We start from the raw sequence: 17,747 nt of genomic DNA, 5'->3' as shown, positions 1-17,747 counted from the left end.
CTTTATTGGTATGTTCAGAGAACCGATAATTACTTTAAAGTGATCTTTTAATTTGGCATTTTTACTTTTTTAGTACTTGTAAATGCTTTAAATCTCATTTGAGTATTAGTAGACTGTCTGCATAATGTCTGCTGATATTGCTCCTTCAACAGATATTTAACTGACTATAAGAAACTTTGCAAGAACATGTCAACTTACAACGCTAAACCCAACCCTAAGCTAACAGTCTACTTATAATCTAATGAGAATTAGTTGGCATGTACAGTTGAAGTCAGAATTATTAGCTCCCCTGAATTATTACGCTGCTTGTTTATTTTTTCCCCCAATTTCTGTTTAACTCATTTCTAATAACTGATTTATTTTATCTTTGCCATGATGACAGCACAGCATATTTTACTAGATATTTTTCAAGGCACTAAGTCCAAGTATGGTTAGTTTTTAGGATATCTATAGGCTAGTGTGTACCAAAACGGTGACAAAATTCACATTTAGGAGATATAAAACTGATAAAAACATCTAAAGTTTGCAGTTTGACACTTGACACCTACATGGAACAACGGTTTTATTCGTGTCACCTCATACTTCAATTTCTCATCAAATTGAGGTCAATCAAATACTCTAGTATCTGACATGCCCCGCCCCCTTCAAAACGCTTCTCATTTGATGCACTTGTCAGAGCTGTGATAAAACAAAACGCTATTGGCTATTTTTTGAAAGGGGAGGAGCTACTCCATGTCCCACTCTCTCCATGTTTTGGTTGAGATTGTCAAACTTCGAATAAAAAAAAGCACATTTCAAAGCAATTCATGTGACCTTTTTAAAAAAATCTACATACATTACATGTGATGTCATTAAGTAGTAAATAAAATTAGTACTAAAACGAAGATCATGATTAACTTTTACAATATGTATGCTAATTCGGCTTATTTCTGAGCTAAACACAATTAGTCATAAGCTGTTTTTTTACATTCTTGAAAGATGACAATGTGAATGCTAAAGGACCAAATCTATAATACTTGTTTTGGTCTAAATGAACAAAGAGAACCAGACTACAAATGTAAACACAGCCTATATTAGCAGACCTGTCCCTTTAATTAGCGTCACTCACTCTTGAATCGTGTCCAATCAGCTCTTTGCATTCGTCGCAGGTGTTAGCGAACAGACTGTCGTAGCAGGGGATGCAGTAAGGGTTTTCCTCCGCCTGGATGTACTTTCTGCCATATAAAGACTCCTTACAGTTGTCGCAGTCGAAACGCTCGCTCATGTTGCTCCTGATCCCGAGTTCAGTCCCTGTAACACAATAGGTGAGAGCCTTCAATCACAGGGAAAGACAAACTAGCAAACACAGGCAGAGCCATCATGAGGCAAAGTGACTATTAAGTTTTATTGCTCTGTGATGATAGCTGGGAAATGAGAGGGAGGAAGCTGGAATTTCAGCACACGACTCTATTCTGTGTGTGACGTGGCAGCTGTAGTGCAGATTTAAGAAGAGCCAAGTGTTAAACACTTCAAAGTTCACCCTACACTTTTTTGTGATTATAATCATGGTCATTTGAGAGCTGTGTTTTGCTTGGCCACAGAACAAAGGGTTTAACTTAAGAATCTTTTTTTTTTCATGATTGTTGAGATGTTTGAGTAAAAGTATTTTAACTTATAAATAAAAATGCAAGACAATCCTTTTTTGAAATGTATGCATGTGCTCGGCTTAGTCCCTTATTCATCAGGGTTCACCACAGCAGAATGAACTGCCAACTTATCCAGCATATGTTTTACAAAGCAGATGCCCTTTCAGCTGCAACCCAGTACTAAGAAACACCCATACAGTCTCACACACACACATACACTACGGCCAACTTAGTTTAGCATTGGAGCATTGGATAAAACATGCACAGAAATGCCAACTGACCCAGCCGAGACTCGAACCAGTGACCTTCTTGCTGTAAGGCGACAGTGCTAACCACTGAGCCACCGTGCTGCCACATTTTTTTTTTTACTTGAAAGAAATTTAATTTATTTAATCAGCAAAAGACCATATAAATTGATTTAACGTAACACTAATGACTTAATCAAATGCTGTGTTTACATTAACCCATATCATCCACTTATAATTCGTCCAGTAGCCAAATGTGACAAATGGGAAAGAAATTGCCAAATTAATTTCAATGCAGTTTACAAAATGCAGTTTAATACTTTAATCAATATAGGACATGAAACACTCAATAATATTAACAATTAAGTTTGTAAGGTCAATGACAAAATTACTTTTATCAAAAACATCCTCCATTAAAGTAGTATAAAAGCTTTTATGAATTCAGGGATCAATGATCAGACATCCCATTTTGGTGTATGCATCAATTTAAATGTTGTTTGTACTAATGTATTTTATATATTGCATCAAAAAACAGTGTCTACTAAAGTTTCAAACAACTTGTGAAAATGAAATGTAAAACTACTGGTGCAGTAACAATAATTACCCCATTAACAGATATATTCAACCCTGGCTCATTGCACATTTGTGAGAACCGAGTAATATGTACCCTGGACTTCCAGTGAATGCTGGCTTGTGGGCCAAAGTTAAGCAAAATTGCCATGGCAATTTTTAAAATTTATTTATTGGTTAAAAATGACTAGAAAACATCGCTTTATTAAAAAAATAAATAAATAAACAATAATAAAAAATTATATATATATATATATATATATATATATATATATATATATATATATTAGGGATGTAACGGTATTGTAAATACCGTCATACCGCAATATTAATTTTTTTCGATATTACCGTAGTCGCATGACTCGGTAAAACTATAGGTCTTCTGAGAAAATTTGCCCAGGCGAATGAAGCGAACAGGAGGTACCGGAAACTACAATTCCCATCAGCCCAGGCTTGGCCATAATCCCTTGCGGTCTGTTGTCACTACAGATCCAGTAATGCGGAAATGGAGAGTGCTGCTAGAAGCGGGGATAAAAAAGAGCTGGGTGTTGTCGCCGCGCGCGTACTGAATAGCGGTGTTGTCGCGCGAGTTCTTATCAGCTGTGTTGTCGCGCGCGTACTGAATAGCCGTGTTGTCGCGCGAGTTCTTATCAGCTGTGTTGTCGCGCGCGTACTGTAAAGCGGGGAGGAGGGTATGTCGCGTCGCGGGGGCACTTTTGATCATTTTGGAAGGGAACTTTCTATCCAAGACTAAAAAGGGCATGTGCACTGCACAGGTTGAGCACTGTGTGTACACGTGCCTGCAAGTTGGGGAATAGGACTAATCAGTCATGGGGACTGCAGAAACACAGCACACTGTTCAGATTGATGCAGACATGAGATCTCTATCTCACTCATGGTTTTTCCTCTCAAGTGGGGGAAAGACAATGCAAAACGTTACCCACTGCTGTCAACCTGGGCCAAGTCAAATCTCTCTGTCCCAGAAACCTCAGTCCCAAATGAGAGGGGTTTTTTCTGTTGCAGGGGACATTGTAAATACCCAGAGATACCAGCTTTTACCAGATTATATTTATATGATAATTTTCCTTTAAACCCATCTCTGTCTAAGTGAGTGAGTGATTAAATGTTGAATGTGATGAGTTTTCAACACTACTAAATTGAAACTTAATTTTTTTACATGGTTTAATATTTTTTTGTTATTAAAATTGAAGTTCCTGTTTCAAAGCTTACAGATAGATGACTAATTTGTATGTCATTGACACTTTTGGCACTTTTTTGGAGTATTTTCATAAGTTTTGTTTTTTCCTGTAAATGATTCAATAAATACCATACCGTGACATTCATACCGAGGTATTACCGTACCGTGAAATTCTGATACTGTTACAACCCCAATATATATATACATACACATACATACAGTTGAAGTCAGAATTATTAGCCCAAGAGCCAGGAAATTTTCACAGTGTTTGATAGTATTTTTTTCTTCTGGAGAAAGTCTTGTTTGTTTTATTTCGGCTTGAATAAAAGCAGTTTTTATTTTTTTTTATGAACCATTTTAAGGTCAAAATTATTAAAAGCAAATTATTAAGCAAATTTTTTTTTTCGATGGTCAACAGAACAAACTATCGTTATACAATAACTTGCCTAGTTAAGCTGATTAACCTAGTTAAGCCTTTAAATGTCACTTTAAGCTGTATAGAAGTGACCTACCGTTAGTGTTTTCAAAAGCAAACTAGAAGAGAAAGACCATTACGGAAAAGCCATGTGCTTTTACCACGAGTTTAGACTGCTGTTTTGAGTTTTGTTTTACCAAGTTTTTGGAACCGTTATCCGCTGGACTCTACCCCAAGCAAATATTTCTTGGTTCTCAAAAATGTAGCCCTGCGCACATATTTCCAATGAGCCTGTGTTTTATTACAGTAAAATTCTAACACAATATTGATTCTGACTTGAGCTTTTTAAATTTGTTAAAAAAAAAAACTTTCTAAATGATATTGCACTTTAAATAATTAAAAATGCCCTGTTAAAATATGGTTAACCATAGTTTGAAGGATTGTGGCAAAATATAAACTTTTAAAATGACAATTAATTAGTATTCTGGGTATTCTGAATATTCCTGACCTGATTTTTTAATAAATAAGCCTTCGATACACTGAATGATAAAAATAATAAATGTATGAAACAACTATATTTAAAGCTGCGCTATCCCCTGATTTAATCATTGTTCTAAGTTTGATCCAATTTCTGGATTCTGGATTTTGGCGCCTTGCTTAGGCATCGGCATGCCAGAAAACAGACAAGCCCACCGCAGAGTGACAGATAAAAGGCCTTGAGATCATAGAGGTAAGACTATATTCTTGACTGGAAAAAGACCTTGTTCTGTTGGAGGTCTGCACATTTGCATACTTCACCAGCAAATATTTGTGAAGTAAACACTTGTGCCTTGGATGCGCAGACCACCTAGAGAGCGTGTTTAGAGAACAGCAAAAGTGACGAGAACTCTTACGTTTTAGAAAGAACAAGCGCTGATCCTGAACAACACAGATGGGAGTATGTTTTTATTTTGTAATTCCTGTCTCGCATTTTCATCGAGGAAAAATAGATCAGATTTGTTCACATTCTCTACAATAACATATTTCGGTTTCACAATGCGAGATGATAAAACCAGTACAAGCAAAACTCTCTCTATATACATGATTCTGGTTAATAAAACCAGTCATGTGTTGCATTGGTATATTTTTGTCAATAACCAATAATAAATTGTATGAGTCCCAAAAAAATTGACTATTAAAATCATGTTCTATAAAAGATTTCCATAAAAATTTAAATTACCTTTTGTAAATATATAAAAATGAAGCATTTTAATAAGCACTCATATTTGGATGTGTTTCAATCCTCAGATTGCAGATTTTAAAATAGATTTATCTTGATCAAATATTGTCCTATCCTAACAAACCGAACAGACACACAACATCATAAGATGTTAATATTTGGTTAGATTTAGGTTGTGATGTCAGGTGACCAAAATTCAGTGTCTAGTCAAAATCTAAGGACAAAGTTGATGTCAAATGACATTTATATTTGGTGGATTTGATGGTGTTGATAAGTGACCAAAATCCAACTTAATTTATTCATCAGGGATGGCAATCAAAATCCAACGTCTAATAGACATCATAGTGGTAACGTCGTTAGTGTAATGTGAGAAGACGCTGACAAAGGAGTTGCAGATCCAAATGCATGGTTGATTAGGAGAATGGTCAGGCAAGTAACAGTCAACACATGAACAAACAGATGTATACGGGCAATCCAGAGTTGTGGTCAATACACAGGTGAATAGTCAGTACAGGCAGGCAGCAGACAACGTAAACAAACAAACAAACAAGGCGATGGTCAAAACATGGCAAAGCAAGGCAAGAAAAACACATTGTAAGGTTAACAGTTACAGATAAACAAGACTGAGCACTGACGTGTGTGTGCACTGTATAAATAGTCCTTGAAATCAGTCCTTGACAATCCTTCGGCTGTGTGTGTGTGTGTGTGTGTGTGTGTGTGTGTGTGTGTGTGTGTGTGTGTGTGTGTGTGTGTGTGTGTGTGTGTGTGTGTGTGTGTGTGTGTGTGTGTGTGTGTGTGTGTGTGTGCGCACAATCAGCAGAATCTGGAACAGGTGCATGTGAGCAGTGCATGACTGGATCTTTAGTCCATATAATGGCAGATTTGTAGTTAGCGATCTGCGTTTTTTTTTTACTAGTGATCTGCAAGGGTTGGCTTTCTGGTGATTATGACAAGTAGACATTAATATTTGGTTGCTTTTAGGTTGGACGTTAGGCTTTGACGTTGGCCTGACGTTGAGTTCTGATGTCAACCTGATTTTCATTCCCAAACAAAATGCAGTACAACGTCATAGGTGTACATTTCTGCCAACCGCAATGTCCTTCTTGCGCATCCGTGAGAGGAGCCAGATGGCTTGTCGTGCATAATATATCAACTTGATATCAACTGATCTACCCACCTCCCCCTTCCCTATCCCAACCGATTGTGTTTTCAAAAGCAAACTAACAAAAAAAAAGGCCATTGTGTTGTGAAAGCAGAACATGACTGGATCTGTAGTTCATATAATGGTGGAGTAGTTCTATAGCGATCTGCATTTTTTACCAGTGATTTGCAAGGATTAGATTTCTGGTGATTGTGACAATTAGACATTGATATTTGGCTGATTTTAGGTTGGACATTGACGTCAACCTGATTTTCATTTTCAAACAAAATGCAGTACAACGTCAATCTGATGTCACGTTGACTTCCTGTGCCTACTGGGAAGTATACATCAATACAAATATTATTTGTATAGCTTTTAGATATAATTTTATTTCACAATATTGTAGTTTTGTCAATTTTATTTCATTAAATATGCAAAACTACTATTCTGTTTGAGGTATATGTTAAATAAGCTCATTGACCATATCTAGGTCTGCATCAAATTAAATTGGATGTAATACACATAGAAAGAATATACTTAATGTTTGCTCTAGTTTGTCAACGGTCTGTATTATGTTTGGTTTTAGTGTGTTCTACCACTGGATTTCTGAAATCAATCAATTTTAATCTGCATCTCTGTGAGCTTTTGCACAGTGTTCCATGACAACCGCCAACATTGTTTTCAAGACACATGTTTTATAAGCATTAATGTATTAAAAATGACACGGACAAGTTTGTACTTTATATTTTGCACCAGACAAATTCTATTTGAATATATATTACAATTGTAAAAGATTTGTTTTGAATTGTATTAACTTGCCAATTTACATATTTTTGTTCATCAAATAATAAACCGCCTTGCTAAGACTTTGTACATTCGTACATTACTCGTACATTCATTCATTCCTCCATTACAATGCAATCCTACATCATAAGCATAGGGGTCAAGGACAATACAGATGACTTTGTGTTTTTGATTTATTTGGTAATGCCTGTCTTGCATCAGCCGCTCTTCATAGGGGAGAACAGATCAGATTTGTTCCCATTCGCTACAATAACATACCACACGTTCACAATGCGAGGTGTTAAAACCATTTACAGTACGCACACAAACCAAGAGTGTAATAACAACACCGGCTTGACCTCACCATAAGCGTTCAGCTCTGCTAGTGCCCGTCACAGAATAATATTGTTACAGCGTTGCGGCAACGCTATCAGGTTGCCAAAACATTAGCGAGACGTTGGAGGAAAGCCTTATGATAAGTGATAGGCCTCCCTGTTAGAGACAAGCCCCAGTGTATCAGTTTTCAGCCAGCTAATAATAATAATCAGCCACCACTAAAATAATGAATCTATCTGCGCTGCCCGTCTTCCGCATAGAGGGTGGGTGTAATCATGGGATACGAGATGAAAGATTTCGGCCAGCGCGTTTCATCTTTCCTCTGGCATGACAAAAGACTCAAGTGATGGTGGGTGTGAAGGCCAAGATAAAAAAAAAAAGGGTGACGCGCCTCCCAAAGCTTCATAAATAATCAGCTGACAGTCTTTTACTACGGTGATAGCACTTACTCTCAGCTCTAAAAGCTTCTTTCCTCTGGATGTGCTCGTAAATTAGGGAGTGTTAATGTTTAAGGCTCCTGCAGCCCCTGCTTTACATCATTACAGAGCTGCGTTTGAGGGAATGTGAAACGCCTCTGCTCACATCAAGGGGATCGTGCTTGTGTTTTTCTTGACGACAGGTCATGACATGCTTTTTTTGTCATAGTCATTCATTTATACAAGGGTACTTTATAAATGCACATTTTCGATTGTTTGGCTTTGTACACACGAAGCAATCGAGGGGTGACTAGAAAATTTTACACTTAGCAAATTATAATTGATATTATCTTAATATAGACATTAAAAGGTTTTCTTGAAAATTATTAAATTACTACAGTGGCACAGTGGTTACAGCATGATCGCCTTACAGCTAGAAGGTCACTGGTTTAACCCTTGGCTGGGTCAGTTGACATTTCTGTGTGGTGTTTGCATGTTCTCCCCATGTTTGCGTGGGTTTCCTCCGGGTACTCCTGTTTCCCTCACAAGTCCAAAGACATGTGATACAGGTGAACTGGGTAAGCTAAATTTTCTGTAGTGTATGTGTGTGATTGAGATGTTGGATGTTTGGATATATGGATGTTTCCCAGTGATGGGTTGCAGCTGTAAGGGCATCCGCTGCGTTAAAGTTTGGAAGGCCTTTTTTTTTTCTTATGTTAAAACTCTCCAGCTGGATCTTGACTGATGACCCTTGCTAGTTCTTGGCAGTAATAATAAATCAGTTTGTAATCTTTCATTACTCAAACTGTAACATTGGGATTGTTGCATGAATGTAGACATCTGCCCCTCATTTAGTTGTGTAATTGGGTTTTATTTTATTCTATTAATATATATATATATATATATATATATATATATATATATATATATATATATATATATATATATATATATATATATATATATATACGTAATACGGAACCCCGGAAGGGACGTAGTGGGGGAGAAAAAAATGGGTGGGTGAAAAAAAATGGGTGGGAGGAAAATATATATTTCTAAGTTTTTTGCGTTCCCTCGCAAAGATGTTTTGCGTTATCTCGCAAAGATGTTTTGCGTTCCCTCGCAAAGATGTTTTGCGTTCCCTCGCAAAGATGTTTTGCGTTCTCTCGCAAAACTGTTTCTCCACAAACACTTCCTGTTCACTGCACTCACGTAAACCCTCCCGTTTTTGCCGAAATTCTCCCGTATTTTACCATTCTATCCCACTTTCTTTACATTACTGTGCGTATGCTACCTATGAACCAGTGAATGCATGTATAAGCGCTGACTGACAGACGCGCTTCGTACAATAAACTGATCCCAGATCAGCGTGTGTACACGCCATTTACAGAGGAGCGGGTGTATGTTTAAACAGACAAATACACTGAATAATATAAAACATCTCCGTCCAGCATGTTTTATTTTAAACAGCTTATTTTCTCTTAAATGAGCACAAAACAGTTTCTAAAGTAATGGACTGCTTTCATTATAGATCTGTGCATTCTTACAGAGACACCTCTGTTATCAAACTAAACAAAACATGAGATTCATTTGCTGCGCACTTGTTTGATAACAGAGGTGTCACTTTAAATGGCGCGTACAGACGCTGATCTGGGATCAGTTTATTGTACGAAGCGCGTCTGTCAGTCAGCGCTTAAACATGCATTCACTGGTTCAGAGGTTGCAAAGTGAAAGGCGACAATCAGCGCACAGTAATGTAAAGAAAGTGGGATAGAATGGTAAAATATGGGAGAATTTCAGCAAAACGGGAGGGTTTACGTGAGTGAAGTGAACAGGAAGTGTTTGTGGAGAAACAGTTTTGCGAGAGAACGCAAAACATCTTTGCGAGAGAACGCAAAACATCTTTGCGAGATAACGCAAAACATCTTTGCGAGATAACGCAAAACATCTTTGCGAGGGAACGCAAAACATCTTTGCGAGGGAACGCAAAACTTTGCGAGAGAACGCAAAAACTTAGAAATATATATTTTCCTCCCACCCATTTTTTTCTTTCACCCAATATTTTTTTTTTCACCCAGCCTATTTTTTTCTCCTCCACTATGTCCCTTCCGGGGTTCCGTAATACGGATATATATATATTTATTTAATCATTTCATTAATATTTTTTATTGTTTTATTATTATTATTTTTTGTGTGGTTTTCACCTTTCATTGGTAGGACAGTAGAGAGTATAGACAGGAAAGCATATGGAGCAGAGAGAGGGGAAAGATCGGCATAGGACCTTGAGGCGGAAATCGAACTCCGGTCGCTGTGAACACCAAAGTGTCATCTGTCACTAACCATTACATCATTGATGCTGACATGGTTTTATTTTTTTATTATTTCAAAAAGGGTTATTTGATATGTTTGTAAAATGTAAAATAAATCATAAAAAAAGAAACGCTACATTTTAACGTATTCCTCATACCTTTATAGCATTATTTAAATAGTATTATTTTTAGTGCTGGGCATAAATTGAGCATTAATAAACCAACTGCCATTGATTGCATCCAAAATAAAAGTCTGTTTTTAGATAATGTATGTGTGTTATTTATATTTATTAAGATTATATGATCGAAACAAAACTATTGTGTTGCATAGATGTTTTAATTGATTTATAACCTGTATCGTATACTTAAATATATATACAAATAAAAATGTTCTAAAAATATGCATGCATGTCTGTATTTATATAAGCATAATAAATATACGCAATACACACACATATATGTCAAAGCAAACTTTTCATTTAAATGTGATTTAATCACCATTCATTTTTACTTCGCACTAAATTCTAATTGTTTTTTATATAAAACCAAAAAAAGGCTTTTTAATAATTCTAGAATATATAGTGAAAATATTTTACTTTATTTAATTCAATTTTTTGTTAAAGTTTTAAAGTTTGTTTAAAGTTTTGTGTAATATTTTATTTGATGTCAACTTTATTTCATTACATTTTTTAAAAACAATAATTCTACGACAACCCAATGCCCTTCAGAATTCCCATTAAAAGCATGTAAACCCAGCAGCTGTTTTTTAGTCAAGAGCCAGCTTTTCCACAGGTGTGTGAACACCTGGCATTCATCCCACAACCACCATCTACTTCCATCAAACCCCTGTGCTAATGACTTCCTGCCAGCTTAACAGTCTGAAAGAAGGATAAATAAATCCTAAATGCAGCATGTTTGGATAAAATCTAAATAATCTCATAAACATCCTATAAATGTAGAGCACACAGACTATATGTTGCTTATAATGAAAGCGGACAGATATATGCATCATTTCTTTTGATTTGGCAAGAGTACAGCATGCTACATTTCACATTAAATGTAATCTAAACACAGCAAGGGGCTGTTTGCACATGCCAGAAAGAATCACCAACAGTGTTTGGAAAGCCTCATCGTTCACCCCAATAACGTCAACAATAGCAGTCTTGCAGCTTCACTACAAGTGTGTTTACAGTCTCTGGGGAAACGTGGACCTACTTTCAATAACTCCTTCTTGCTAATCATTAAAGATGAGGTATACTGTAGAGAGGAGATATTGTTCCAGCTCAGATGATACATATATAAATACATCTAGTCAAGGATGATGACTGTTATTACCTCTATAATAAAATCTAAGAGTTCATTTATTGCTATACGTGTTAATGCAACCTTTTCTTTTGAAGCTTGTGTCAATATCAAGACAATAGTGCTCACCATCTATGAGTACACCCTTCACAAATCTCTTTAAAATGAATATTTTCTATAGGATGCTTTACAATATTATTACAATTTATATATATTTCTCTCTCTCTCTCTCTCTCTGTATGTGTGTGTGTATATATATATATATATGTATATATATATACAGTTGAAGTCAGAATTATTAGCCCCCTTTTGATTTTTTTTAGAGTTTTTAACAGAGCAATGCAATTTTCACAGTATGTCTGATAATATTTTTTCTTCTGGAGAAAGTCTTATTTGTTTTTTTTTCGGCTACAGTAAAAGCAGTTATTAATAAAAAAAAAATTTTTAAAAAAAATTTGGGACAAAATTATTAGCCCCCTTAAGCTAATTTTTTTCGATAATCTACAGAACAAACCATCGTTATACAATAACTTGTCTAATTACCCTAACCTGCTTAGTTCACCTTATTAACCTAGTGTTGTAAATGAGGGCGATGCCAACCCTCTTGTGCACCACCAGAGGGAACCATCGCCAGAATTCTGATTCGACTCACGGACTCAAAATCCCATAAGCCCTGCTACCTGGCACTGATTGCGGTCCAGGTGCAACTCATCAGCTCTCGTGTATATATACCACACTCACGCTCCGGTTCGTTGCGAAGTCTTGATTTGCCTGGCTGTCATTTCTGAGCGTTCCATACTCCCTGCTTCGGACTGATCTGTGTTTCTGACCCTGTGCTTGTTCTACGATTACGAAAGACATCTGCCTGCCCCTGATCTCCAGCCTGTTATTCTGACCAGTAAGATATCTGCCTGCCTTTGAACTTTTGCCTGTCCCACGTTCTGTCTCCTGGATTGCCCCTTTGTGTTTGTTTGTATGTGTGCTCTTAATAAAGCTTGCAAATGGATTCAATGCCTTCTGACTCATCACAACAGAAGACTTCGCCACTACAGAATCCAGCAGCTTTAGCACAAGTCTCGACTGAACTTTCCGCTCAAGCCACTCAGTTAGCCACCCATCATCAACAACTCACCCATCTAACTTCTCTCACGGAGGAACTGGTGAGAGCTATGCAGCAACTCCGTCATCCGAATCCTGCAGTTACCCCGCCTGCTACCATGACAGCTTCTCAACCAACGCATGTCTCCAATGCTCCGGCTACCGTAAGTCCCCGATTAGCTTTTCCTGAAAAGTTTGATGGGTCACCTTCTCGCTGCAAAGGCTTCTTATTGCAATGCAAACTATTTGTTAACCAACAACCTGCATTATATCCCACTGATTCTAGTCGGGTGGCTTTTGTATGCAACCTGTTAACGGGGAAAGCGCTGGAATGGGCTACAGCGATATGGAAGGAGGAGGAATGTAACTATCCCACATTTGAAACTTTTCTCAAGCAATTTCGGGAAGTGTTCGAGCACCCAGCAGATGGGAGAAGCCCCGGTGAGCAGTTACTTTCTCTTACACAGGGGCGTAACACAGCTGCAGAATACGCCCTGTCATTTCGCACTCTCGCCGCTCAAACTAACTGGGTTGAGGATACACTGAAGACACTATTCAGACGGGGTCTGAATACCAATCTACAATCTGAATTGGCTTGCCGTGACGAAGGAAAGAAATTGAACGAACTCATTGAACTTACCATCCGTCTTGATCATCTGATTCGCAGCCGTAGAAATCCTCGCACACAGCTCCATGTTTCAAGTGACACGCCCCCTGATGAACCCATGGAACTGGGTTATACCCGTCTCACCCATGAAGAAAGAATGCATCGATTGCAAAATCATCTATGCCTGTACTGCGGTCAATCAGGGCACAGGAAATCCACCTGCAGCGTACGACCTCAGACACCAGTTCAATCGGTGAGTCCTTCCCATGTTCCTGCACTTTTCAGTGTACTGATCCCTGTGATTATTAAATTTGATAAAAGAATGATTAATACTACGGCTCTTGTCGACTCTGGATCTGCCGGAAACTTTATATCTAAGAAATTTGCTTTATGTCACGAACTATCTCTCAGCTCATATGATTCCTGTCTTGCAGTGGAAGCACTAGACGGTCGTCCTGTGGGTGAAGGACGCATCCGTATGATTACGAATAAGCTACAGTTACAAGTTGGTGTTCTACACATTGAAGAAATGCAATTCTACATTATTGATTCAGTTAATCATCCACTGGTGTTGGGACTGCCCTGGTTAAGGCGACATGATCCTCATATCTCCTGGAGGGACGGACAGATATTGCAGTGGAGTGAGTCATGCATGAAACAGTGCATCCAGCCCATTCACAAAATTCCATTACGAACCACCAATGTGTTACCTGAACTCGTTGATGAACTAATCCCCATTGAGTACCATGACTTACATGAAGCTTTTAGCAAACAAAAAGCTACTCAACTTCCCCCACATCGACCAAGTGATTGTGCTATTGAGTTAATTCCAGGTTCAAGTCCTCCAACGGGTCGAATATTTCCTCTGTCACAACCTGAGCACAAGGCAATGTCTGAATATATCGACGAGGAATTGGCCAAGGGTTTCATCCGACCTTCTACATCTCCTGCTTCAGCTGGATTCTTCTTTGTAAAGAAGAAAGATGGCAGTTTACGTCCCTGTATTGATTACCGAGGGCTCAATGAAATCACCGTAAAATTCCGCTATCCATTACCCCTCGTACCTCCTGCCCTGGAACAATTAAGAAAGGCTAGATATTATACCAAGCTTGATCTTCGCAGTGCATATAACCTTGTCAGAATCCGTGCTGGTGACGAGTGGAAGACCGCGTTTTCCACCACTAGGGGGCACTATGAGTACACGGTAATGCCCTTCGGCCTGTCAAACTGTCCATCCGTGTTCCAATCTTTTATGAACGATGTCTTCCGGGATATGCTGGATCGCTGGGTCATCATTTACATCGACGACATCCTCATATATTCAAACACGATGAAGGAACATGTTGAACATGTACGTATGGTGTTGCAACGCATGATTCAACATCGTCTGTACGCCAAATTAGAGAAGTGTGAATTTCACCAGACACAGATCGCCTTTTTGGGATATGTCATCAGTGCAGAAGGGATTACCATGGATGATACGAAGGTACAGGCAGTTCAACGATGGCCGTTACCCCAGAATCTCAAGGAGTTGCAGCGATTTCTAGGTTTTGCCAACTTCTATAGACGGTTTATCAGAGGCTTTAGTTCAATAGCCGCACCATTAACAGCCATGACCAAACGAAATTCCCACAAACTATCCTGGTCCTCTGAAGCACGCCAAGCATTTAGCGATCTGAAGACTCAATTCACCACAGCTCCTATTCTCCGTCATCCCAACCCAGACCTACCTTTCATTGTGGAAGTAGATGCATCCAACACAGGAGTCGGTGCTGTGTTATCTCAACGTCAGGGTCAACCATCCAAAATGTATCCATGTGCCTTCTTCTCCCGTAAATTGACCAGCGCAGAACGAAACTATGATGTGGGAAATCGCGAATTACTGGCAATGAAATTAGCCCTGGAAGAATGGAGACACTGGCTGGAGGGGGCTAGTCAGCAATTCACCATATTAACTGACCACAAGAATCTGGAATATCTTCGCTCAGCCAAACGTCTAAATCCCAGACAAGCTCGTTGGGCTTTGTTCTTCACCAGATTCGACTTCATTGTCACCTATAGACCAGGGAGTAAAAACAGTAAGGCAGATGCACTATCCAGGCTATCAGAGGATAAAACCACAATTAGTGATGAAACCATTATTCCTACGAACTTACTAGTGGCTCCAGTACAGTGGGACATACTTACCGAGATCCAAGAGGCCAACCGAGAAAACAACCCTCCAGTAGACTGTCCGAATCACCTGATTTTTGTACCCAATAACATACGTACCAGATTACTGACCCATATTCATGACACTCCCAGTTCGGGGCATCCAGGCATCACTGCAACTTTGGAGTTAGTCAAAGCCCGTTTCTGGTGGCCGTCCCTCACGAAGGATGTAATTAATTATGTTCAGAAATGTAAAATTTGCCAAAGCACGAAGGCATCTCACCAAACCCCTGCTGGCCTGTTACAACCGCTACCGGTTCCGCAACGGCCCTGGTCCCATATAGCGGTGGACTTCATTACGGATCTCCCTGTTTCCCAGAACAACACAGTCATTCTCACGGTGGTTGATCGTTTCTCCAAGGCTTGTCGCCTAATACCGTTGCCCAAATTGCCCTCTGCCTTTGAAACCGCAGAAGCCCTGTGCAATCATGTATTTCGAATGTTTGGCTTACCTGATGATATCGTCTCAGACAGGGGATCCCAATTCACTTCCCGGGTATGGTCCGCTCTCTGTAAAAATCTAAATATTAATGTTAGTCTCACCTCAGGGTACCATCCTCAATCCAACGGCCAAACTGAACGTATGAATCAAGAAGTCATTCGATTTCTACGTTCCTACTGTCATCAGCAACAGCACGACTGGAGTCGCTATCTGATGTGGGCAGAATATGCACAAAATTCATTAATAAAGCCAGCCACGGGTATTACGCCATTCAAATGTATTCTTGGCTACCAACCACCCCTGTTTCCATGGTCCGGAGAACCCACTGAGTTACCTGCTGTCACGGATTGGCTGCAGCGGAGTGAGGATGTCTGGAACCAGGCTCACAGACATCTCATGAGGGCAGTCAGGAGGAGAGAGATTCAGGCGAACCGTCACCGACGCCAGGGACCCACGTATCAACCGGGGCAGTGGGTGTGGTTGTCGACACGAGACCTTCGTCTGAGATTGCCCTGCCGCAAACTCAGTCCCAGGTATGTAGGGCCATTCAAAATTGTACGCCAGATTACTCCAGTGTCTTTTCGCTTAGCCTTGCCTAATCATTATCGTATTTCTCCTACTTTCCACATGTCATTACTCAAAGCCGCTGGTGGTCCACGAGAGGAGGCGGTTGAGGAGGAATCGGAAACCAGGACCCCTCCACCTGTCATGATCGAGGGCGAGGAAGCTTACCTCGTTCGAGAAGTGCTGGACTCTCGACGTCGGGGTGGCGCCCTCCAATATCTGGTGGACTGGGAAGGGTACGGTCCAGAGGAACGGTCCTGGGTGAATGCTAGAGATATTCTAGACCCAACTCTCACGGAAGAGTTTCATCAAAGGTTCCCAGAGAAACCAGCCCCCCGACAGCGCGGTAGACCCCGGCGTCAGGTGCCATCTCGCTTCAGGAGCCGCTCGCAGGAGGGGGGTTCTGTTGTAAATGAGGGCGATGCCAACCCTCTTGTGCACCACCAGAGGGAACCATCGCCAGAATTCTGATTCGACTCACGGACTCAAAATCCCATAAGCCCTGCTACCTGGCACTGATTGCGGTCCAGGTGCAACTCATCAGCTCTCGTGTATATATACCACACTCACGCTCCGGTTCGTTGCGAAGTCTTGATTTGCCTGGCTGTCATTTCTGAGCGTTCCATACTCCCTGCTTCGGACTGATCTGTGTTTCTGACCCTGTGCTTGTTCTACGATTACGAAAGACATCTGCCTGCCCCTGATCTCCAGCCTGTTATTCTGACCAGTAAGATATCTGCCTGCCTTTGAACTTTTGCCTGTCCCACGTTCTGTCTCCTGGATTGCCCCTTTGTGTTTGTTTGTATGTGTGCTCTTAATAAAGCTTGCAAATGGATTCAATGCCTTCTGACTCATCACAACACCTAGTTAAGCCTTTTAATGTCACTTTAAGCTGTATAGAAGTGTCTTAAAAAATATCTAGTAAAATATTATTTACTGTCATCATGGAAAAGATAGAAAATAGAAAATACATCAGTTATTAGAAATAAGTTTTTAAAACTATTATGCTTAGAAATGTGCTGAAACAATCTTCCCAGAACAGAACAGAAATTGGGGGAAAAATAAACAGGGGCGCTAATAATTCAGGGGGCTAATAATTCTGACTTCAACTGTGTGTGTGTGTGTGTGTGTGTGTGTGTGTGTGTGTGTGTATATATATATATATATATATATATATATATATATATATATATATATATATGTATATGTATATATATATATATATATATATATATATATATATATATATATATATATATATATATA

The 17,747-nt window shown here is 39.3% G+C and overlaps 1 protein-coding gene across 2 annotated transcripts in view; it reads right to left on the bottom strand.

Moving 5' to 3' along the window:
* Window positions 1-17,747, bottom strand: part of fhl3a (four and a half LIM domains 3a) — an 80,825-nt gene that overhangs the window by 15,393 nt on the left and 47,685 nt on the right. For both annotated transcript variants that reach the window (XM_068219340.2, XM_021474356.2), the window contains one exon: window positions 1,109-1,290. In XM_068219340.2, the coding sequence (XP_068075441.1) occupies window positions 1,109-1,264 (156 nt within the window). In that variant the 5' untranslated portion in view covers window positions 1,265-1,290. The remainder of the gene's footprint in view (window positions 1-1,108; window positions 1,291-17,747) is intronic.

Source organism: Danio rerio, chromosome 16 (genome assembly GCF_049306965.1).
Source record: "Danio rerio strain Tuebingen ecotype United States chromosome 16, GRCz12tu, whole genome shotgun sequence".
Lineage (NCBI taxonomy): Eukaryota > Metazoa > Chordata > Actinopteri > Cypriniformes > Danionidae > Danio > Danio rerio.
This window is presented reverse-complemented; position numbering and strand designations above follow the sequence as displayed.